The sequence below is a fragment of the Chiloscyllium plagiosum genome, chromosome 18, assembly GCF_004010195.1.
Source record: "Chiloscyllium plagiosum isolate BGI_BamShark_2017 chromosome 18, ASM401019v2, whole genome shotgun sequence".
NCBI classification, from domain to species: domain Eukaryota; kingdom Metazoa; phylum Chordata; class Chondrichthyes; order Orectolobiformes; family Hemiscylliidae; genus Chiloscyllium; species Chiloscyllium plagiosum.
In genome coordinates, this window is record NC_057727.1 from 49,156,233 (window position 1) to 49,180,267 (window position 24,035).

Consider the following 24,035-nt stretch of genomic DNA (forward strand, 5'->3'; position numbering starts at 1 on the left):
AATGGTTTTATAGAATGGGATTGCTGGTTCAAAGCATATATTTTTCTTATATTTTTGTTCAATATAAGCTGTTACAAAATGCCTTTGATAATTGTATTTCAGCTGTCATTCTCAAGTAGGAAATGTTTTTGTCTCATCTCATACCTCAGCAACACTGGATTGGGGTCACAATATCATCAGGTATCTTTGGATAATTAAGTAGCACTGCATACATACCTTTATGTTTTTCTTTAATCAACACAACATTTTCAATTTTAATAGTTAACTCACTTTTTTCAACATATTGTTTCAAGCATTGGCTTAGCTAAAATTAATGAATTCTGAATTTTTCAACTTGGACTTGGAAACAATTTCATCTCAAGTACTAAATCCTTAAATGCATAAGAGACTTGACCCTTGCTAATTTATTTAGATATGAAAATAATCCATTGTTAAATATTAATTTGAACTTAATTCAGATATAATGGTGCAAAACTGCTCCCAATTTGCCTTGGAGCATCACTGGATTTTTTTACATTATTTTTCCTGTCGATATATGAAACTGTATTTCCAAATAGTGATGCAAAAACAAGATATTTTCTTAATTTTCTTTTAGGTTTTAAATTTTAGTAGATTTTATGTACTATTACTGATAAAACCTCTCACCCTGGTTTGTGCAAATACTTCAAATTTTCTTTGTGAATGAATGACTAATCAAGTGCTTGGGATATATATACATATATCCCAAATTCTTTTAAAAATCGCACATTTACAAGCGAATCCCTCATTTTATTGATCACTCCAAATGTGCCTCAGCTCTTCCTTTACCTTTCGGCACTGCACAACTGGTTTGTACTGAATTGCATCTGCCATCCAACTGCCCATACATCTGTCAATAGCTTTCTATACAACAGCAACACTCATTTAAACAGTTGAATTATGTCATGAACAAAGTTCAATTTTGTGTTTTCTATGATCAAGTCCAAATCATTCATATACGCTGAGGGAATTAAAAGTCAAATCTAGTAGCTCTTTCAAAACCATGATCACCCTGATTTTACTCTCATTCTCAGTTACCTTCCTACTATGCCATTATATCTCATCTGATAATATATGCTTCAGATTTTATACCAAGCTTTTTGTGAATTCTCAATTTGAATTTTTATATTGTAAAGTACAAACGGTTTCCTCAGTTTTGTTTAGTCCAGTTTTGTGGCTTATTTTTCATCAACATTATCTCAGCACAAGAAATTGTAGACCAAAGAGGATGAAGTGGAGCTGAGCTACAATACAGTCATGAGTTGATTGATTGACACAACAGATTTGACAGGCTGTTCCCTGAACTATCAGAGTTCTTTGATTAAATGGAGAGCCACCCTTAATATAATAATTGTCAATAGATTTTGAGACAACTTGTTGACCTGGGAATGAACCAACTAACAATCTGATCAGAACATCTGAAGTATTTCAATTTTTAAAAGTCACAACCCTCTTTGTCACAGAAGCACAAAAAAAACCCATTTTAATAATTCAAGTACATTAGTCAACAGTCAGGACAACTTGCCAATCTCATAGCTCTCTAAATAGATTTCTGAATAAACAAATGGCTATCACAGTCACAGTTGAAGAATTACCCCAAGCGCACATATCCTGTCCCCCAGAGAGCACCTCAGAAGATGTTATGCTTCTGATTGCAGCAGTGAATCCCTGTAAAGGCATTCTTGAGAGTGCAGATGAGGTTAAACACATGTCTTAGTGTTTTAGGGATCTTGTGTCTAAAGGTGAAGTAATCAAGTCAGTAAATACACTGATTTAGACCAGTGTCATCCAAATTCTGCTGCTCAGAAAAGACAGGAACTTCCCACCATTCAGTGTTAAGTGCTACGGTGGTGCTAAATGGATTGAAGGAGGATACTTTCCTCTTCCCTTTACTGTGTGCATCTGGAATGCAATCTTGTCTTGGGACAAGTGACCTAAGTTTGCCTGTGGTTAGGATTAACAAAGCTTCTTGACAACTGACCTGGCAGGGCCAAAGGTGATGGCACTCCCAGTGGTCTCTCAGAAGCCAGTGGGCGGCACGGTGGCATAGTGGTTAGCACTGCTGCCTCACAGCGCCAGAGACCCGGGTTCAATTCCCGCCTCAGGCGACTCTCTGTGTGGAGTTTTCACGTTCTCCCTGTGTCTGTGTGGGTTTCCTCCGGGTGCTCCGGTTTCCTCCTATAGTCCAAAAATGTGCAGGTTAGGTGAATTGGCCAAGTTAAATTGCCTGTAGTGTTAAGTGAAGGGGTAAATGTAGGGGAATGGGTCGCGCTTTGGCGGGTCGGTGTGGACTTGTTGGGCCGAAGGGTCTGTTTCCACACTGTAAGTAATCTAAAAAAAAGTCAGGGAGATTGAGCAACTGCAGGACAAAGTGCCTGGCATTTTCAATGACAGAGGTGTCATGTGGTCTATGGCTCACCAATGGAATCTGAGAACCGTGGTCTGGTTTTCAGAAACCTTTATTGGGAGTCTCAAAAACCTCAACACACACAGAGGAACCTCACTTATCCGGCAATAGATTACCTGAATATCAGATTATCCAGCAAGATTGCAATGTCCCGATGCTCAGCTAAACCATGTTATCTGGCATTTGATTATCTGGAGTTTGATTAACCGAATGAAATACTCCCTGCCTGTGTCCTTCAGATAATCGAGGTTCCTCTGTAGTCTTTTCTGACATAAGATCTTTCTTCCACAAGGTGGAATTAAAGACAGCTTGTTGGTAGCAGCTGAACAAATTGACCCACTGTTGAAAACACTAGCTCAAACTGAAGTTGAGACAAGAAGCTATGATATTAAAATAAAAGGACCTGATGAAGAAACAGAAACCTCCTCACAGGCCAGTAAGTGGAGAGTGGGCAGTGGTCTATTGGGTAGTGGTAACTATGAGATAACATATGGAAGTATTTTACTTCACCTGACAAAGGAGCAGTGCTCTAAAAATTTGTGACTTCAAGTAAACCTGTTGGACAATAACCTGATGTCATGTGACTTCTGACCTTGTCCACTCCAGCTCAACACCGGCCACCGGCTGAAATTCTGATGGCTTGGAAAACTTAGGCCCTCATCTACCAGCACTTTTATTGGCTATAACTTCGCAAAGACTCCAGGTTCCGTGGATAGTGCTGTTAGGAAGGCATACGGTGTGTTAGGTTTCATTTGTAGAGGGATTGAGTTCCGGAATCGCAATATCATGCTGCAACTGTACAAAACAGTGGCACAGCCACACTTGGAATATTGTGTACAGTTCTGGTCGCCCCATTGTGGGAGGGGTGTGGGGACATTGGAGTGGGTGCAGGGGAGATTTGCCAGGATGTTGCCTGGTCTGGTGGGAAGGTATTATGAGGAACGGCTGAGAGACTTGGATCTGTTCTCATTGGAAAGAAGACGACTAGGGGGGGGATTTGATAGAGACATACAAGATGATCAGAGGATTAGATAGGGTGGACAGTGAAAGTCTTTTTCCTAGGATGATGAAGTCAGCTTGTACGAGAGGGCATAACTACAAATTGAGGGGTGATAGATTTAAGACAGATGTCAGAGGCAGGTTCTTTACGCAGAGAGTGGTAAGGGCATGGAATGCCCTATCTGCTAATTTAGTCAACTCAGCCACATTAGGGAGATTTAAACAGTCCTTAGATAAGCACATGGATGATGATGGGAAAGTTTAGGGGGACGAGCTGAGAATAGTTCACAGGTCAGCGCAACATCGAGTGCCGAAGGGCCTGTTCTGCGCTGTATTGTTCTATGTTCTATGTTCAGTGAATTCTATTCATCTAAGTCTGCCCAGCACGGTGGCTGGGGCGGCACGGTGGCTCAGTGGTTAGCACTGCTGCCTCACAGCACCAGGGTCCCAGGTTTGATTCCAGCCTCAGGCGACTGTCTGCATGGATTTGGCACATTCTCCCCGTGTCTGCGTGGGTTTCCTCTAGGTGCTCCGGTTTCCACCCACAGTCCAAAGATGTGCAAGTCAGGGGAATTGACCATGCTAAATTGCCCATAGTGTTAGGTGTATTAGTCAGAGGGGAAAGGGGTCTGGGTGGGTTACTCTTCGGAGGGTTGGTGTGGACTGGTTGGGCTGAAGAGCCTGTTTCCACACTGTAGGGAATCTAATCTAATCATAATAATCCTATCTGAAAGGGTTATACTGAGGAGCTGAAAATGTGTTGCTGGAAAAGCGCAGCAGGTCAGGCAGCATCCAAGGAACAGGAGAATCGACGTTTCGGGCGTAAGCCCTTCTTCAGGAATGAGGAAAGTGTGTCCAGCAGGCTTTTAGAAGGGATTTGAGGAAAAGGAAGTTTTATACCCAGGTGGTGGTGGATTGCATGGCCTGGTAGAGTAGTTCAAGTGGGAACCTTCACAACTTTTAAAAAAGTACCTGGATGAGCACTTGAAGTGTCATAACATTTATGGTTATGAGCCTTGTGCAGGCAAATGGGACCAGTGTAAGTAGTAATATGCTTTTTGTGATACAGCCTTAATGCACTGAAGGGCCCATTGAGTACCACATGATTCCATGCTTCTATGAATGCTTTGTCAATGCTGACTTTTCTTTCTTTGTTCCAGTAAACAATCTTAAAATGTGAAACCCTTTCTCTGGGAAATTCATATCTCTTCTTAAAGGTTATTGGTCTCTGTGGGGATCATTAACATTTTGAGCATGCTGGTTACTTGGAACAACGTTTCACTCTCCCAGGTCAAATTTAATTATTCTGAGAAGTGGACCAGATAGATGTCTTCCCATATCAAAGGATATCCACCTCACTAATAACCTTTGCAGTTTCTTCATAGAAACTTCAGGGAAACTAGGGTTGTTGTCATCAGAAAAGAGAAGGTTGTGAAACGATTTAATAGAGATACACAGAATCACGAGGAATATAAATAGGATAGATCGTTGCTCACGTGAAACAGTCAAGAACTAGAGAACACTGACAGAAGTTAAATACCAACGTGAAGAAAAATTGTTTTATACAGGAAGTGCTCGCGATCTGGAAATGCAATGCCTGAGTACATGGTGGAGGTTTATACATAGATTTCAATGTTTAGGGGGAGAGAACAGAGTAGTTAGCTCACTTGGTTGCTCTTTCTGATAGGTTGAATTTCTTCCTTTCATGCTCGAATCATTCAATGTAAACATAGATTTAGAAACAAAATCAAAATGAAAGGATTGATCATTGTTGAACCTCAGAGGTAATTGGAATGGGAAGAAAAATATTCTGGTTACAATGAGATTGCTAATAGTGGAGCCATGTGTGTGCAGTCCTGGTCAGCTGGACAACAGAGAAAGGCACTGGAGAGGAATATTGTGGTCAGCTGCATCCAAGTCTGCAGACAAGCTGACAAGAAGGAATTACTGATCTTTGTCATACACACATAACTAGCTCTTTATGATCTTGACAAGAGCCATTTCAGTACTTCGGCAGGGGGTACCTGGTTGGATGGATCAAGCCACAGACCTACAGGCAAGATAACATTTTCAAAGACCTTGGTGAGGAAATGGAAGTTGCAGATTGGCAGAAATTTACAAGGGTCACGGGAATAGGGACTGGGTTTTTCAGGTAAGATGTAATACCACTGTTCCTTCTCAACCTCCTGCGCAGGTTATGGACAGGCAATCAACCTTTAGATGCCACGTTTGTCATTGATATTGCTGAAAAAGATTTTAAGGGCTTGCATGCCAAAATACAACAACCACACATGACAAACAAAATATTTAAGATACATCAATGTTGACAGTCATTTTAAGAGAGAAATGGATAACACCTGAAGAGACTGAATAATTCATACTATCAGCTCATGCCATGACCAGCAGAGGAATTTATATGTCTACTGATTTAAGTGGAATAACATCAAGTAGGACTCATGGACAAAATGGGCTTGGAAAACCACAAGGGGAGATAGGTGAAACCAAAGAAAGATACATGTTCAGTTAATTAACAGATTAAGTTGTAAACAACTTCCTTCTTAGCAGCTAAACATCACAACTCTATTTCAGATTATCTGAGAATAGCACTACTAGAGATTAATACCTAATTTATTAATATCTAAGACTTTATGCTTAAAAATAAACAAACTATTTAGGTTCCAAAACTCAAAGTATCTATTTCAAAGCAAAGTATGGAAATATTCTGAGATTTAAAAAAAAACTCTTTTACATCCTGCTGAATGCAAATTCATGCAATTGGTTTAATCTGTTAAAAAAGATCAACTAATGAAATTTTTCAGACGTTCTTAATGCAATGTTGTGGCTCCAAACTGTCAGTGGAATACACTTTTGTCACTGAGGAACCTTGTGTAGATTCACTGCCATCAAACCTGCTTACTGATATTCATTTCTGAGGAAATCCTTCTGGGGTAAGAATGCTGACAGAAAATCTTCAGCAGAGGTTGGCTCAGTAAATAGGTTGATTATGTATTATTTAATAGCTATTTGCATTACATCTGACATACATGATGGTCTCTTGTGAGACATCAGACTCAATGTAAGAAGCAAGTATACATTAATGTCAGTTACACGGACTTAGCACAAGAACAATAATTTACAGGCACTCTGAAAGCACCATTCACACCCAGTTCCTCACAGGACCAGTAAACTTAATTAGATTAGATTCCTGCAAGCATGAAAATGGTCCATTTGGCCCAACAAGTCCACACCGTTCAGCTGAAGAATAACGCAGTGAAACCCATTCCCCTATCCTATATTCACCTCTGACTAATATACCTAACACTGTGGGCAATTTAGCATGACCAATCCACCTAACCTGCACATCTTTGGACTGTGGGAGGAAACCAGATCACCCAGAGGAAACCCACACAGACACAGGGAGAATGTGCAAATTCCACACAGACAGTTGCCATAGGCTGGAATCGAATTCAGGTCCTTGGCGCTGTGAAGCAGCAGTGCTAACCACTGAGCCACCATGCTGACCATAAATAGTCAGTCAGCACAAGTGGCAGTGGTGGGATTTGAACATTTTTGTTGAGACTGGAAGCTAAATCCAGCGCCTTAGACCGCTTGGCCACACTACCTGACATTTGTGCTCTAATAGGTGGACCTTATCACATGATGGCAGTTACCTAGTCATTACTAACATCCTTATTTAATTGCTTTTAGCTTTTTTTGTGCACCAGAGATTCATAGTACAAGTCTTTCACCAAAATAAACCTTATGAAATTCTAGTTTGCGCCATGTATGATTAGCATAAACACTTTAGTCTACTAAGTGTTTGTGTGTCTTTGGTGCTACAGAACTCTCAGTGCAAAATCAACAAAATTATCTTGAAGAGGTTTTTTTTCGGCTAATAAGAATGGACACGATAAATGAAAAAAAAAATGAGTGAAGTGAACTACGACCCATTAATATACTGAAGAACGATCCAATTTTGATGATCCATGTCCTTGATGAAAAACTGACAGATGTCGAATGCAATTAAAGTAGACAAACCAAATTAGTATTAAGCTTATGATGTGGAATCCAAATGGGATCAAACTGCTTAAGCACTTGGTTTATGATATTCTTATTTTTACGAAATCATTACAGAGAGGAAACTTTCAGATGATTATTTTGAGCTGAACTTAAACCTAAGTCTCAGAGGTATAAGCAGGATGTGCTTATCTACTCTGCCATCGAGTTAAGTGAAATTACTATCAGGATCTTTATTGCTGTTGAGCTGTTTTCTTCACAACTTAGAAAGGACAAATTATAATTTGTACAGTGCTTAACTTTTACTGCTGATTTGAGTAGCATGTCTTAGGTGTGAGGAATGAAGCAGCTGTTCTCCTCCATAAGCTTTCTCACATCTTCTCCAACTACGCATTACCATCATGCCTTTAAATAGATAGCAGCTTTTCAACCCAACTCTATGCTTTAGAAAAACAAAATCAGCTTTATTCACTGGGATCATTTTGAAATGTATGCATCCATTGGGTGTTGATGTTGCTGGTGAGGTTGGCATTTATTGCCCATTTCGAATTGTCTTTGAGAAGCTGACAGTGAACCATTTTCTTAAAGTGCTGCAGTTTGTGTGGTGAATGTATTCCCCCAGCACTGTGAAGGAGGGAGTTTCAAAATATTCCATTCCAGCAATAAAGGGAAAGTGATACATTTCTCAATGCACAATTTGAAATTGAACTTGCAGTTCCTGAAGTGCTGTCTAAGTCTTTTGAAGTGGCAGAGATACAGACAAATGTCTTGGTGAAATATTTAAAATTCGGAATTTAAAATTGGAAAAAAAAAACCTTCTTCCATATCAAGTGCTCCTGTCGCTCAGCTGATGGAATTGTCAGGATTTGGAAATAATGAGTCATGTTAGAATTCAATGCAATGTTACCATTACTCCTAGAATACTGTGAAAGTATTAACAAGGAAGCCTTTTTTTAAAAAAAATCTGCTGGCGCAAGATGTGACAGGCAAATTTATTACTGCCTATTTTGGCAAATCCCTATCAATTACTTAAATACCTCAAGGTTCACAGTAGCTAATGAATACAAATACGCCATTGTCCGTTTTTCAGTTATATTATCAAAGTCTAAGTTAATTAGTATGTTGCAAATTAACTCATTATTAGTTAAACCACGAAAGTAACATCTTGTAAACAACAATTCAGTTGGAAATGTGTTTGGGACCATGTTTTAACCTGAGAATTCACATAATATTAAAATCAAAGGCCAACTGGCCTATGGAGATGATCTATCTTTAATATCTAATTATAGTTAATTGTGCATATAAATATATATGAGAGCATTATTGGCAGAGGTTTGCATGGGCTGTTCATATTCTGTTGTTGCAGCTTCACCACAAGTGTAGCAGAAATCGTACATAAAATCATAAGCAAGGAATTGTGGCATAGTTCCAGTGATATGACAGTGGCAGAGAGGGAGCAGCTCCATGAAACCTCCTGGCCTGTCTTCAAATGGAAATATAATATTTGAATCATATCATGACGTGCATTTCTGTGGTTCTCATGAGGAAAGAACTACACAGATGCCTTTAAAATTTAAGATTGCAGAAGGACAGTGTTTCATTGTCCATTACCTAAAAAGTACATCAACTACCACTAAATTTGCATTCAAATATCAAGAATTTTGAGATCAAAACTTAATTTCTTTATCTGTCATCTTACTAATGAGTAAGTATGAACTTAACAGAATGGAGTATCTTTTATTTTAACTGCAAAACCTGCTAGCTGATAACATTTGAACTATCAGATTTGAAATTAATACAGCTGACCAATAGAACACAATATTAGTTTCAAAAACAATTCTTGTTAAAACTTCATTTGTGCAGTGTGATTCAAACTATTCGTCACAACTAAAATTCCTAACACTAAGACCATCAGTGGAATTAAAATATGCTCTGACTTAATTTGCATTTTAAAATAATTATTCCCTCCAAGACATTTTTGGCTAAATTCCAGAATGACAAAATGTCATAAATCATTCAATGAAGTATCTGTAATACATGAGATGTGTTGCCATTGTCACTTAACAGGCAGTATATTGTTTTCTGGCTATGAACACTGTCTCCTTTCATTTTATTCATAAGACAGAACCCCCAAAACCCACACAATTTGAGTATATCAACAGAGCAGAAAAAAAGTTTTCCAGAATGAGCTCTCTGCAAATGGAGGAAAGCTTTTGTCCTAATTTGGTGAATTTTGTTTAAAGGCTTTTTTATTTCATTTTCAAATCAATTATGAGAGGCTGGCATATGTTGAACCTTCAATAATTTGTAGTAAATATGGAGTTGTCCATGACTTTTTAGTTAAGCACAGGCTTGTCAATAACAAGGGCTCTCTATGAAGTTGAAATGAATATACTTGCTTTAAAAAGTATTTATTTCATGAAATGTGGGCATCAATCAAAGTCAACATTTATTGCCAATTGCTGATTATATTTAAACTGTGTGGATTGCTGAGGTGTTTCAGAGGCCAGTTAAGAGTCAGTTAGATTCTTGTAAGTCTGGAGTTGCATGGAGGTCACACCAGAAAAGGATGGCAGATTTCCTTCCTGCAAGTCCATTCATGAACTAGATGGATTGTTATGACAATTGCTAATAGTTTCATGGTCACCATCGCTGAAAGCAGTTTTATATATTTAACCACCTGTCATGGCGGTATTTGACCCATGTCTGCTGATCATTATGACAGTCGTTGAAATGACTAGTCCAGTAACATTACCATTATGTGAACATTTCAGCAGATCATTGGGAGTTACTGCCATAAAATAACACAATCTGTGACCTTCAGTATCTATCAGGCTCCTTGAAACAATTTAGATTAGATTAGATTCCCTACAGTGTGGAAACAGGCCCTTCAGCCCAACCAGTCCACACAGACCCTCTGAAAAGTAACCCACCCGGACCCATATCCCTCTGACTAATGCACCTAACACTATGGGCAATTTAGCATGGCCAATTCACCTGACCTGTACATCTTTGGACTGTGGGAGGAAACCGGAGTACCCAAAGGAAACCCATGCAGACACGGGGAGAATGTGCAAACTCCACACAGACAGTCACCCGAGGCAGTAATTGAACCTGGGACCCTAGTGCTGTGAGGCGGCAGTGCTAACCACTGAGCCACCGTGCCACCCATGACAGTTATGACTTCAGCTGTCAGGACTCTCAACTTGGAAATTACATCTCCAAGCACATCTCAGTTATTCAGCTCTTTCTTCTTCGACAACCCAGTTTAACCAACATCTTGGTCAGAGTTGTTGGTTTTATCAGTGGCAATGTGTTGTATTTTGCTGAATATCAATTTTTGTTTTCAGAATATTCCTCAGAAGCACCTGAGGATGTTTACAATGTTTAAAATACAGCATCCTGACTTGAGATATACATCATCTTTCCTTTTTATCATTCAATCAAATTCTGAGCATCCCCATCCAAATATCTTTATGGGAGCATGGCTGCAGTCGACAGAGAACCACAAGCATTCTCTTTTCATGGACAGCTTAAAATGCGCAATAAATACTATCTTTGTGGACACATCAACATTTCAAGAATTGTTTTGAAGAAATAATATTTTTGCAACTTATTAAAATTCGCATTTTCTATTTATAATTTAATCAACTAATGAAGTCCAACTATTACCTCTCAATGGGTTGGGCAAAATTTATAATAAGACATATCTTGCAATTGGGCAAATAGCGTACTTTTCACTGGCTATTGCACAAATATTCTCTCTCTCACCTGAATGAGCTGGATGATACAAACTATAATGCTATGTTAGCTCCTAAGTTTGAAGTACTTAAATAATTAACCTTTGCTCTTTATGATTTGCAATTTTTTGATTACAAAGAGGAAAATCAGCCCATCTTCCCAACGCTAACTGTTTGAAAGAGCACAAGAACAGCATTGATTTTTTTTTTAAATTTAAAATGGAAGGTGAAAGTTTGGACATGGCTGTATTGGAGAGAATAATTTCTTTTTGCAATTTGAATTAAAAGTTAACCAGTAGCATATTCACTTATTTGTTACACAAGTCCGTCCAACTTCTGAGAAACTGGATTTTATATTTTTAAGAGACATACTGGCTCCAGTTGACTTTAGGTTAAAACAAAAATTGCTTAACAATGGCTTTCTTGTTAAGTTTGTAATGGACCAGGACAGACACCTCGAAACATTTCAAGAAGGTAGCCCAGAGTCTAATTTTGCCAGTTTTTTTTAAGCAGTTGTACAATGGATATCTCAGGAGTGATTCAGCTGGTCAAACCACCTAGTTATAAACAAACAGAATTTATTTACAAGATTACAGAATGAAACACAAACAAAAGAGAACAAAGTGCAGAATAATATAAACAAAAGAGAACAAAATGCAGAATAACTTAACTATCTGAAAACCCAACAGGTTATCCCAGCGTAATGATGTTTTTCCCTGTACTTGCAACAATCCCCATGAATGCCCCTTGGCATAAAACGTAAAATCAAACACAGAGTCTTACATGAGAGACATCAGAAAGAGAGCACCAGCTTGGACCTGCTTCTTTGGGTCCAGTAACTTTCTCAACACTACTGCTAAAATCCAAACCAAACCAGAGAGAAGTTGAGCTGGGAGAACTGGCCACTCCTCTTTCATTGCACAAGTGTTTTTTTTCAAAAGCTCAAAAACCTGTTGTCTGAGGCAGTATCTGTTAGCTATAATCAAACTGGCCCTAAACCCTTCAACCTAGACTTTTCAGAGTCTGTATCTTTTACGATCTCTATGAATAAAAATCAAGGACAACATAACCTTGTTCAAGGAGCAGCTTCATCATAAGTTGCAGTTTATCATAGAACTAGGTAGAATAGTTACACTCAGACCTCCAAAATGCCTGCAAGCCAAGACTGGACTCTCCTTCAGAGAACAGAAAAGAAACAACACTCAAGACTCTGAAAAGAAGAGCGCTTAATCAAGCACAAACTTCAGCCCAACTGACTGAGTACAAAATTGAGGATCGCTATGCTTGACAGCATTGTAATATCATCACTATATCACAAGAACTTAGAAAATGGCATTGTGTTCCATCCTTGGATTCTTGGCCACCAGAACTACCTGTGATTTTCACCCTATGGTATTGATGCAAAAATGTATTTTCTAAACTATGCTGAAGAGGAGCCATATCAGAATCAAAACATTTACTCTGCTTCTCTCTCCACAGATGCTGCCAGGCTGACTGAATTTCTCCAGCATTTTCTATTCTTATTTCAGTTTTCCAACATCTGTAGTATTTTCTTTTTATTTGTCAGACTTATTTGTAAATGCATGTTCATGTGTCAAGCTTTAGGGAGGGTATAATTTAAGTTTGCACTCTGATCATTAATCAATTTTATCATGTATGAAAGGAAAAATTTGCTCACAATCAAATCAAGCATTGTTGCTCATTGAATGTCTGAACCTTGAGAGAAGCCACAGAAATATCAGAGATATTGGATTATGGAAGGTGATCGATACACTCAAGTCAGGCATGATTTGTTACGCAAAGACAAATTGTAGTCTATAGTGCAATCAGACCTGATAACATCTATATGACTTCATACGAACTGTACATTAAAATTAGATAGGCATACCTATGTAGTGATGGGTTAATTGTACTCTTATTTTATGCATGATATAAACCTAATCAATTCAAATGATTTGATTTAAATAACTATACACGGCTCAATTGGTATATGTTAATTTCTTGTAACAAAATACAAGAGTATAACTATCTCTACAATCTGTTGTTCTGGATCTCCAGTATATCAGTTTTACATATGCTGGAACCCCTGGCTATAGCTAAGTTAGGAAGGCAATTTAACACTCTACTGATCTCTCCGGTCACTCTCTAAAGAGAGTAATCAGGCTACTATCAGACTTCAAAAAGTTCTTGCAACAGAAGCCAAAAATGTCAAATTCTTATTCTTACCCATTTTTCCTGGTTATAGCTTAATATTACTGGTTACTCTTAAGGAAATCTCACATCTACACAGTTCAGCAACAAAAATCTGCTGTTCTTGAGAACTGTTTCAATGTTTTGGAAAAGATAGGGGCAAAACACATGCATCTTTCTTGATCCATCATTGTTCTATCTCTTAATCCCTTCTTTCCTATTCCTTACCATGAACCATCAAATGTTTCTTCATCAAGGTACCTTCACCAATGTCCTCACTCAACCTCTTTCTTATTTGATTTCTCATTCAACCTCCTTTCAATATTCATCATATTCTGTTACTTGCATTCACTGCTCTCCTGTAAACTCTTACAGGCTCCCTTCAGATAATCCCCAATTCATATTTACAACCATCTGATCTTATGTGCCCTCTCCACTCCTACTGTGCTCAATCATTTTTGAATAGGTCCTTGCATCATTCCCCAATATCCTCTTCCCTTACTCAACTCTCCTTTAGTCTCTATTTTTCTCCCATTAAAATTCTCTCCCAATTCAATTGTCTATGCACTTTCAATTGACCTTCCCCTCAATGAATCTCATTTATCATCATGACCACTCACCCCAACCTGACCCAGCTAGTTCTCCCCACCACACGACTACACTCCTCAACAACCTAACCACTCCCCATTGCATGTTACCCACACACTTACCTGACACAGATACATATTTCATTCAGTTAGCCACCTCCAACCTATCACTTACCCACTCTCTCAGCATCCTGTGGCACATCTCACTGACATACCAACTTCCCTCTCACCACCCACTTACCCATTTAATTATTTATCCTTCAAAACCACTGACTCCTTACCCACCTCATTAACTTATCCCGGCGTTATGGATCAGACCATTCTCACTCAAAATATATTAAGACAACAGCTTAGACCCTAGGTTTATCTTATTTTCAAGATGAGTACCAGCCACTGTGTTGTGGATGCAATTCAATTGGTCAAACTACACGTCTTGAAGCAAAACCTACGTTATTCATACACTATAGTTAAAATACAACAAAAGAAATTTTGAATAATTTAACTATATTGGAAAAGTTAATAGAATAATACATTATCTAACTACTAAACTGCAACTGTTTCAATTTGGTGGCATACCATAAACATATCCTTGGCAAAGGCAAATTCAATAAAATAGATTGTCTCACATACAATTCTAGCAGCAGGAAGAGAACCCCCAGTTTTTGATTATAACAGAGAAAGGAAAAACAGCTTCCACATCCAGCTTCAAGATCCCCGCAACAACTACTAAAGAAACTCAAACTAAAAATCTAGGTTCTGAGGGAGATTGATCTTGCCCATTCAGGCTGTTTCTGTTCTCCTATCTTAACACCTCTCTTCAACAAAAAGGATAAAGTACACCTCTTAAAGCCATAATATCCTCACACCAGCACCCATTTAACACTCTTTTATTCACTCATCCGCATATTCTTTTACATTAATACTGGACCTGAAAACTCACCATACAAATGTCCTCACTATTCCAACTCATGTTTGTTGACTTAACCTATTTCTCAAGTTAGTTAATTGATGTTACAGTAAATTTCCAATTTGCAATATTTGATAATTATGTCAGTGTAAAACATACCTTGAAAACAGGTTTTTTTCACATTACATTTATTACCTTTAGAAAGAAGTACCATAACAGAATCCAATTAATTTACAACAGAAAGATATCACGGAGAGTAATTAGTTTCCTTCAAAATCCTAACTTGTATCAATATCAATGATAATTTTAAAAGGAATTTTTTTTAAAGGAAGGTTAAAAAACAACAAATGTTAATTAAAAGCACATGAAAGCTAATTATAAGATGCTATTCTTTCCACATAATATATGCAATTGATTATGTTAGGCAAGAATGCACAAGAAAATTCTCCCAGAATGAATTGTTTTATTAACAGGGCTTATCAAATATAAATGAGGTTTCACACAATGCATCTATCTATTCAGAAGTCATTTTTAGAAATTTGTTGTAAAACATTGCTGCAGAATCTCACTGCTGTTGCAATTTATTTGCATATATTTACATTCAGATATCCAAAATTTTGATTCTTAGCCTTGGAAGACTTTCAAAATGTCAAACTAAGTCCAGTTTTAGGGCCAGTTTAGTTCCTTTGTTTCTCTAATCGCCATTATTCATCCCTGATTATTGGATTTGTAATGAGCAGGGTCCAGTGAGAAAAATGCTGACTTCAGTGCACAGATGGTGACAAATTAACAACTGTTGAGCACTATCTTATTCATGAGATCTGAAATGATTTTTTAGATTCTTGGGCACTGAGCTCCACCTCTCTTTTTTCAGCAATTGAATAACTTTGTAACACCAAACGAGTGATGCACTGTTGGCTCAAACAATCATTGGCCTGAAAATCTGATGGTGCCATTGCACTATTGAAACAGTCAGAGAGACACTTCTGTCACCTGAAGTCTGATCTTGGCTCAAGCACCTGTGAACTTTGAGTTATAGCTCTGCCATTATGGGGCAGGAGCATTCTCTGATAAAGCACTGAGGAACACCTCAGAGTACTTGAGACAGCTTGCAGAGCTCAACACAAATTCAATGCCAATTTTAGTGTCAATACCAGAAAAGGCATTGGCACAAAGCCATTACTATTTGTGAGCCATATTTTTATGCTGCCCTCCTGACACTATATTAGCACTTCCGAGGATGTTTTAACCCAATTACTGTCAAGTTATACAGAGATAACTGAAAATGGCCTCTAAAGGTTTCAGGTTGACTCTTTTCACAATCTTGGGAATTAACTAATACCATTTGGTCAGTATTCTGTCCAGGACCAATTTTGCTGTGCAGCTCTCTTTCTTCAAGGCACCTGATGTGAGCCAGGCCTCTTCAATACCCACTTATACAAATGTCAGGACACAGGACCAAAGAGACTATGACCTGCAGTGTCAAAGCAACCTATTCAGAAGTCTTTCCAGATCTCAACTGACTTGAACATCAGTCAGGAGAAAATTATGATACAGCAGTGCTACAAACCATGACTGGCATTTCTTACAAATATCACCACAGCACATAACAACTAAGAGAAACACACAGGTCACTGACATAGATATAGCAGGATTTCAACAATACTGATGTGCACAATAAAACCACATATAAAGCCTATTATTTGGAAGTAAATGTGTTATTTGTGCCTTAGGGGTTGTTTGCTGTTCAGATAACAATTGGACATGCAGTTCCTTTGATCTACTGTATTCTTCCCCAATGTACTGTGGCTGCTGTAAGCAGGCCCTATCTGAACCATCATTGAAGGAGTGGAGTAATCAAGACAGGTGGCTCTTTTATCTGTACAGGACACAGACAGTATTTTCCTGGTTCTTAAAAAAATCCACATAAGTCTGAGCCTGTTTAGAAAGGAAATTTCCTCATTGGTCATTCTCTCCTTTGTTGTAACCTCATTTGGAGGTCCTTGTCATTTTCTCAACATCCCATTGACATTCCACTGATGCATGAGGATGGCTGTAACCATTTTAGGAAGACCATTTCTGAAACCACAGAATTAAAACAGGCCTTGAATGGAAATTGGTCAAATGCAGATTATTATTTTCAGTAGGACAGAGGAATTTTCTCTGACTAATCAATTCAAAGTTTCTCATACCAAGATTACAGACAATTCATGCCTCTGAACTCAACCATCTTTTGATTTCAGAAGTTAGACATCTGTTCTCCAAGATTAACTTCAATTGTGTACAATTATAGCACAAGGTATGAATTATTGACATGGGGCTTTGTCGTCCTACAATTATTCACATTTGTAAATCACTTGTATTGGAATTTATCAAGTGCATTAGAATAGGAATGTCTGAAATTACTGATTTATATCAAACTTCCAGTACCCAAATTCCAGAACTATACCATTGCCATGACTGTGTGTCAGAACCCAGATATACTGTGGACATTTTAAATTTCTAGTTTCAACGTGTGTTCTTTTTCTTCTTAAAAGCAGGCTGATAAAGCCAAAATTGACTGGAGAGGGAAACTCATTGGCTGTCTGGAAAGAGGGACCCACAGAACCTTACATCGAACAATAATCCATCAAAGGGAGGAAGTGGCAAGTTAAAACAGGTTGGACTGTGATCGTTTATGATCACACAGAAGCTGATGGTCTCCAGCTGAACAGTGAGCCACAATGTACAGATCATGTTCCAAACTGCAAACATATTTTGTGCTTTCACTTCAAGAATACACAGGACAAGGGTTTAAAAGAAGTTTCAACTCCACTGGAAGATGCTAGTGAGACTGACTGTTCGCGTGTGTACCAGTCTTGGTTTGAGCATGAAAGAGCTGAAAAAGTTACAGTTGAAGAATTTGCAATTGTCACCTGTGCTTCAGGTAAAGGAAGACCTTTCAGTCCAAGTGCTGCAAACCAGAAAAAAAGGAAACAGGGCAACAAAAGGAGTCTTCCCCATCCTGGATATTAGAATTATTAAATGCTGGATTGAGGGCGGATGAACTGGGTCCACTTCTCTTTTTGCTCACCCTGTTGGTTGCCACATGCTTGATTTAAAAACGGATCCTTTCCCTTGTGGATACCTCTGTCCCAGACCAAAACGAACTTGCGGTTTAAAAGGAGTCAAGTTGACCAGATGTCAAAAAGAACCAGAATTTAAAAATCTCAAGCCAACAGGCAAAATTAAGCATCGTGAAACCAACTATTTAATGTCAATGCAATCATTCAGGTGCATTTTATGGCTACAATATGCAACTATCAAGTCTTGGTGAATAATTCAGAGATTGATCCATGCATCTATTTTTAATACTTTAACACTTTTGGACTCACTCTTTATTTCTAATCTGTGTGTATGTGTGTCAGATTACGAATTCCTCTTGCATATAGTAATCAATAAACTCACTCTTTGTGAACTCAAGAACGTCTGGTTAACTTGACTCCTTTTAAAACACAAGTTCATTTTGGTCTGGGACAAAAGGTAACAATAAGAGAAAGGTTCTGTTTTTAAATCAACCATGTGGTAACCAACGGCAGTGGGCTTAAAAGAGAAGAGGACCCAGTTCATCCCTCCTCAGTCCAGCATTTAACAATTTGGGATAACCCATCTGGAACTGAAACAAATTGGGAAATCTCACCTCGGGTCTGGACACTTCCTCTGCACCAAACAATATTACAATGTCCAAAATGTTGAACTCCCTGAACTAATCTACCAGCAAATTAATACAATAATGAATACCTGTAGAATGTGGTGGAGGGCCACAAAGCAACACAACTCCTTGTCCCTCTCGGACAGACACGTTATTTCTTGATTTTCCTTTGAAGCTTTCAAGATCTGCACAAGAATACAAGAGAATACCATTTGTAAACTCATGCAATTGTGAAGTTAAGTATTGTTATTTTTATTGATAAGCACTCTAAAAATAGTTTAAAGAACATGGAAAAGACATGACACATTGGTGTGAAATATTAAAAATCTTGCGTTACAATGAGCACTCTCTTTGTGCAACCTGTCACACTTTATTCTGACTTACCAACACCAATATGCATTATCAAGTGCAATTCTAATGCACTTGATAATGGTGTTCGAGATCAGTGTATCAACATCAGAAACAAATGTAATGCACACATCATGCTATGTTAAGTTTGTTAAAAATACATGAGCATTCACAACATTAAATCAGGGATACCAAAAGTCCAGTGAGGAAATTACACGGTACGAATAATGACAGAACCTGGAATTTTCCAATTACACATGCTGTTTGAAGTTTGTTCATTATGGGTTGATGGTGCAATGTCTTTAGTTAGCTGCATGAATAACATCCAGAATTCCTATTCTTCATTGCTATCTAATGATTTTTTTTCCCTGTAGGTATGCATTGAGCAATAAGAATTTCTGACTTCATTTCGATGGCCCCAAGGGAAATTGAATAATAAATACACTGATTGTTCAGGTGTGTGCACACAGGCTGACTTCTTCAGTGGATTCGCTACAGTAATATCCCTTGATTCCCCATTCATGTTAAGGTTGAGATGTACTGATATATTTCTTCCTTTAATTTGTTTATTTCTTATGACCAGGAAACTCTTCCATCACTGAGTCTTTCTTATGTGTGACATTACCTTGAAATATTTTCATTCCATTCCACGACTGAAGAGGTATTACAATTTGATAAAACAAACAAATTCAGGGACTTATGCAATTAATCTGAGAACTGAAAGACCTACGAGTGAAGGAAAATAATTCTTTGAAATTTGCATCACAGGTAAACATGGTGGTTAAGAAGATATTGAGCATGTTTGCCTTCATTGCTCAGACTTTGACTATGGGAATTGGGATGACATGTTGAGATTTTATAGGATGTTGATAAGGCTTCCTTTGGAGTACAGTGTACAGTTCTGGTCATTCTATTATAGGAAAGATATTACTAAACTGGAGAGGGTTCTGAAAGGATTTACCAGAATGTTGCAGGAATTGGGTTATAAAAATGGGCTGGAGCGTCGGCGTTTGAGGAGTGACATTGTTGAGGTTTTTAAAAGTATGAGAGGCATAGCTAGGGTGAATAGCAAAGGTCTTTTTCTTAAGAAAGGTGGAGGGTGGGGTGGAGTTCAAAACTAGTGGGGGCACATTTTTAAATGAGAAGAACGATTTAAAAAGGACATGAGGGCAATTTTTTAAAAATTTAGACAGTGGTTCATGTGTGGAATGAACTGCCAGAGGAAGTGATGGATGCAGGTATAGTTACAACATTTAAAAGACATTTGGATAAGTACATGAATAGCAAAGGTTTGGAGAGATATGAAGCAAACACAGGCAGATGGAACTAGCTTAGTTGGTGAACATGGTTGGCATGGACTAGTTGGACTGAAAGGTCTGTTTCCACGCTGTATGACTCTCTGACTCTAAAACATCAAGACCATTCAGTACATTATAAACTTCAATCCAGCTTGCTTAATAAAAATAAATTATTTACTTCTTTGCCATATATTTTTTTCAATGTTCCAATTATTTAATCTAAATGAAATATGTTTTAAACAAAATAATGTTTTGATCATATTTATGGTATTATAACATTAAAGAATTCAGACAGTAAGCTTATTAAATTATGTATGAATTCTCTATGATTTAACCAGATCATTCATTACACTGTCATCCTATTTTATTCTGAACTGAAGGTTTTCTCATCATACAGCCTGCATAATTTTACATTGACGGTCATATTTAATCTTTCCTACTGCCTAAACTTATGTGTTGCTAAAACTCTCGCTTATGCCTTCGCCACATCCGGACTCCACTTTTCTGAAACACACTTTCTCTTGTTTCATCCCCAGACAACACAAACTCATCTAAACCTTTGCTGTCTATTTCCCATCTCCCATTAATTTGTACTCACCCAAACTCCTGTGATAGTTAAGCTTCATTAGCACCCATTCTTCCAGACCTCCAATTTAAAATTCTCAGCCTTATAAGAAATTTCAGCATTATTGCCCTTTTGATTTTGCTAATCTCCAACCTTTCAAGTTCCCTTATTCTAATGCTTTCTAATTCACCAAATCTGGCCTCTCATGCATTAATCCTTCTCTTCCAGTAACAGCCATGACTTTGGTCATCTCTGCCCCAATCCCCAGGATTCCCTTCTGAAGCCTCTCCACCTCTAAATGAAAACCATCACATTTACTGAGAATTTGGTCCGTCCTTCATTTATCTTTTTCGTTGACTCAGTGTATGTTTGTGTCTGATTTCACTTCTCAAAAGTGCCTGGGGACAAATTTCTACAAAATACAATTTGCTGCTCTGATATCTACTGAATGATATACCACAATGATCTTTTAACATTTAAAATACGGTTATAACATTGACTCATTACTGTTTAATGTGACAAGATGAAAGTGATATGAAGTTGATGTAATATTTTGATCATTGCAAAATACACATGACTTCAGTAACAGATGATATCACAAGATCAGAAAAATGTTCAGCTATAACCTGACTGCACTAACACATTAATTCTTCAAAAGTCTAGAAAATGACATTTTAACATTTCAGGCTCGTGGCAATATCTATATTTATTAACGTAGACATAAAATTCCATTATGCTGGTATTATAATCCTGCTAGAGACCATTAACACAGAAATGTGAACAACTTGTTTTAACCAACAGAATTTTGATATACAAAGCACACTTCAGTTTTCATATAAAGAAAGGAATGAATGCTAGCAGTTGGTGGGTAAGGGAGTTTTAAAGTTTTGTACATATTTGACTTTGTCATTCCCATTTAAATGTTACAGTTTAAATTCAAAAATCTCTTGACTGAAGTACAATTTAATGAAGTCCCCAGAAGAAATGCAATTGGGCTCAGTTAATCCAAGGAGCAGTTGAAATCAGTTCCTCTGTAACTGGGTGAAATAGGCCTTTTGTGTTGAAAGTATATAAAACTAGCCAACTTAGTGTGAGACAACATTTGAGTGTGCCTTAGAATCAAATGCTGCAAGTTGAGTGATTAAGGGATTGAAATGAAGAAAGGGACAAGTTGCTCCATTATTTTTGCTTTTCTTAACACTTTTGTCCTTCAGGAATTGGTTCTTACTCTGACACAGAAAATGACACTTATTACTTTGAGAGTGTCTGATAAGTGGCTCAAGTTTATTCTATTCCTAAGTTTTACACAACGAATTACAACTGGTGGCTAGGCTAATAAAACATAAAACATATCAAAAGCAAAAGTTATTATTTAACAAAATAATTAAGTAGCTAATTAGAACACATGAAGGAACAGAATACAGACAAGCCAAATTCCTCTCAAACATATCTGCAATAAGTGTTTTAAGTTTGAACAGCTTTGTCTCAGAGACTGAACTACAGACACTTCCACACATCTGAAATTCTTTGTACCAGGAGGCAGTCAGATCTCTTAGGATAAGGTTTATTGATTTAGTCACAGCTCAGAGACAGAAGAGTGGTAATGCAAATAAGACAGCGAAGGGAACCAAGGGGGAAAGGGCTCAGGAATCTCAGTCATGACAACTGTCCAAAACTTTTGAGATCCTTTCAATTTATTTGGATGAGAGTAGAGAATGTAGGGTGAATGAGCTAGCTCACCATGGTACCAATTACACTAGATGACATGGACGGTTATCTGAATATTAAATAGTACTGGATATCAGAAGGACAGAAAGCTCAGAAAAAATGGAGAGAAGGCTGTATTAGTTAATGATGGTGTTAGCATTCTAGAGAGAGATTATCTATGTTCAGAAAACCAGGATGTGAAACAGATTGGATTGAGATGAGAAATATTAAAGGCAAAAGTAATTTGTATGTACAGCACCATGAAGAGTAAAGTTGGGGTGAGAAATAAAGGAAGAAATAACAGGAGCTTGTGTGTAAGGCACAGGAATAATTATAGGAAACTTTAATCAAATATGGACTCAGCTTGGCAAAGACAGCTTCGATGAGGACCTCAGAAAATTTTCAGGATAGTTTCTCAGAACAATCTAATCAGAGAGCAGGCTGTAGTAGACCTAGCATTGTGGAATGAGACAGGATTAATTAATAGTCTCTAGGTAAGTTAGCCTAGATAGCTGTGATCATAATCAGACTGAATTTTACGTTCAACTTGAGAGATACAGATGAGTTTGTTTGAGATTATTTTTAAACTTGAATAATCACAATTATGAGAGCAAAAAAAACTGGCTAAAGTAAAAGCTAAATTTAAAAATAAATAAAATGAGATTCAGTGGCAGAAATTAAGGGGATATTTTAGAATGCACATAATAGATACATTCCAAAAGGATAAAACTAAAGACACTGAATCTGAATTCAAAATAAAACAGATTAACTGAGAGTGCAAAAAATGTATGATTTGATAGCCATTAAATTCACTGGATTGGTCAGAATGTACGACAAAGCTTAAAATGGGATCAAATGTACAAAATAAAACATATAACTAGGATAAAAACATATAGTAACAAGATTAGATAGAATATATAAAAAAAGAAAAGAATGACAAAGAATTAAGAAACAAAAAAAAGCGTAGATGAAAGATAGCCTGAAATATAAAAGCAGATAGGAAGAATTTCTATAAATATTTTGAAGAAAAAGCAAGTTGACAAAGTGAGCATTGTTCCTTGAGAAAGTGGAACTGGAGACTTAATGGAAAATAAGAAAATGGCAAACAAATTGAACAGATATCTTGCATCAGTCTTCATGACAGAAAATGGAAAAAATAGCTCAGAAGCAGTTATCAATCATGAAATGAAAGGCAAGGTGGATCTCATGAAGTTCACAATTACCAGAGAATTTACACTGAACAAACTGACGAAAACACAGGCTGACACGTGTCTAGGTCACAATAGGTTTCACTCTAATGTCTTGAAAGAAGTGGTAAGTGAGATACTTGATGCATTGACTTCAATTTTCCCAAACTCCCTCGATTCAGGGAAGGTCTAATTAGATTATAAAACAGTAAATGTAACCTGTTAATGCAAAATAGGAGAAAAACAGAAAGTAGGAAATTACAGGCCAGTTATCTTAACATTTGTCAAAGAAAAATGTTTAAAGCTGTGATTAAAGATGCCAAAACAGGGACTTGGATAAGTTCAAGGTAATCAAGCAGAGTGAACATGATTCT

At 37.5% G+C, this 24,035-nt stretch overlaps 1 protein-coding gene across 7 annotated transcripts in view; it reads right to left on the reverse strand.

The window, feature by feature from the left end:
- The window catches only part of LOC122559093 (contactin-4-like), a 2,522,648-nt gene that overhangs the window by 766,687 nt on the left and 1,731,926 nt on the right, over nucleotides 1–24,035 (reverse strand). For all 7 annotated transcript variants that reach the window (XM_043708367.1, XM_043708366.1, XM_043708371.1 and 4 more), the window contains one exon: nucleotides 18,646–18,741. In XM_043708367.1, coding sequence (XP_043564302.1) covers nucleotides 18,646–18,741 — 96 coding nt within the window. The remainder of the gene's footprint in view (nucleotides 1–18,645; nucleotides 18,742–24,035) is intronic.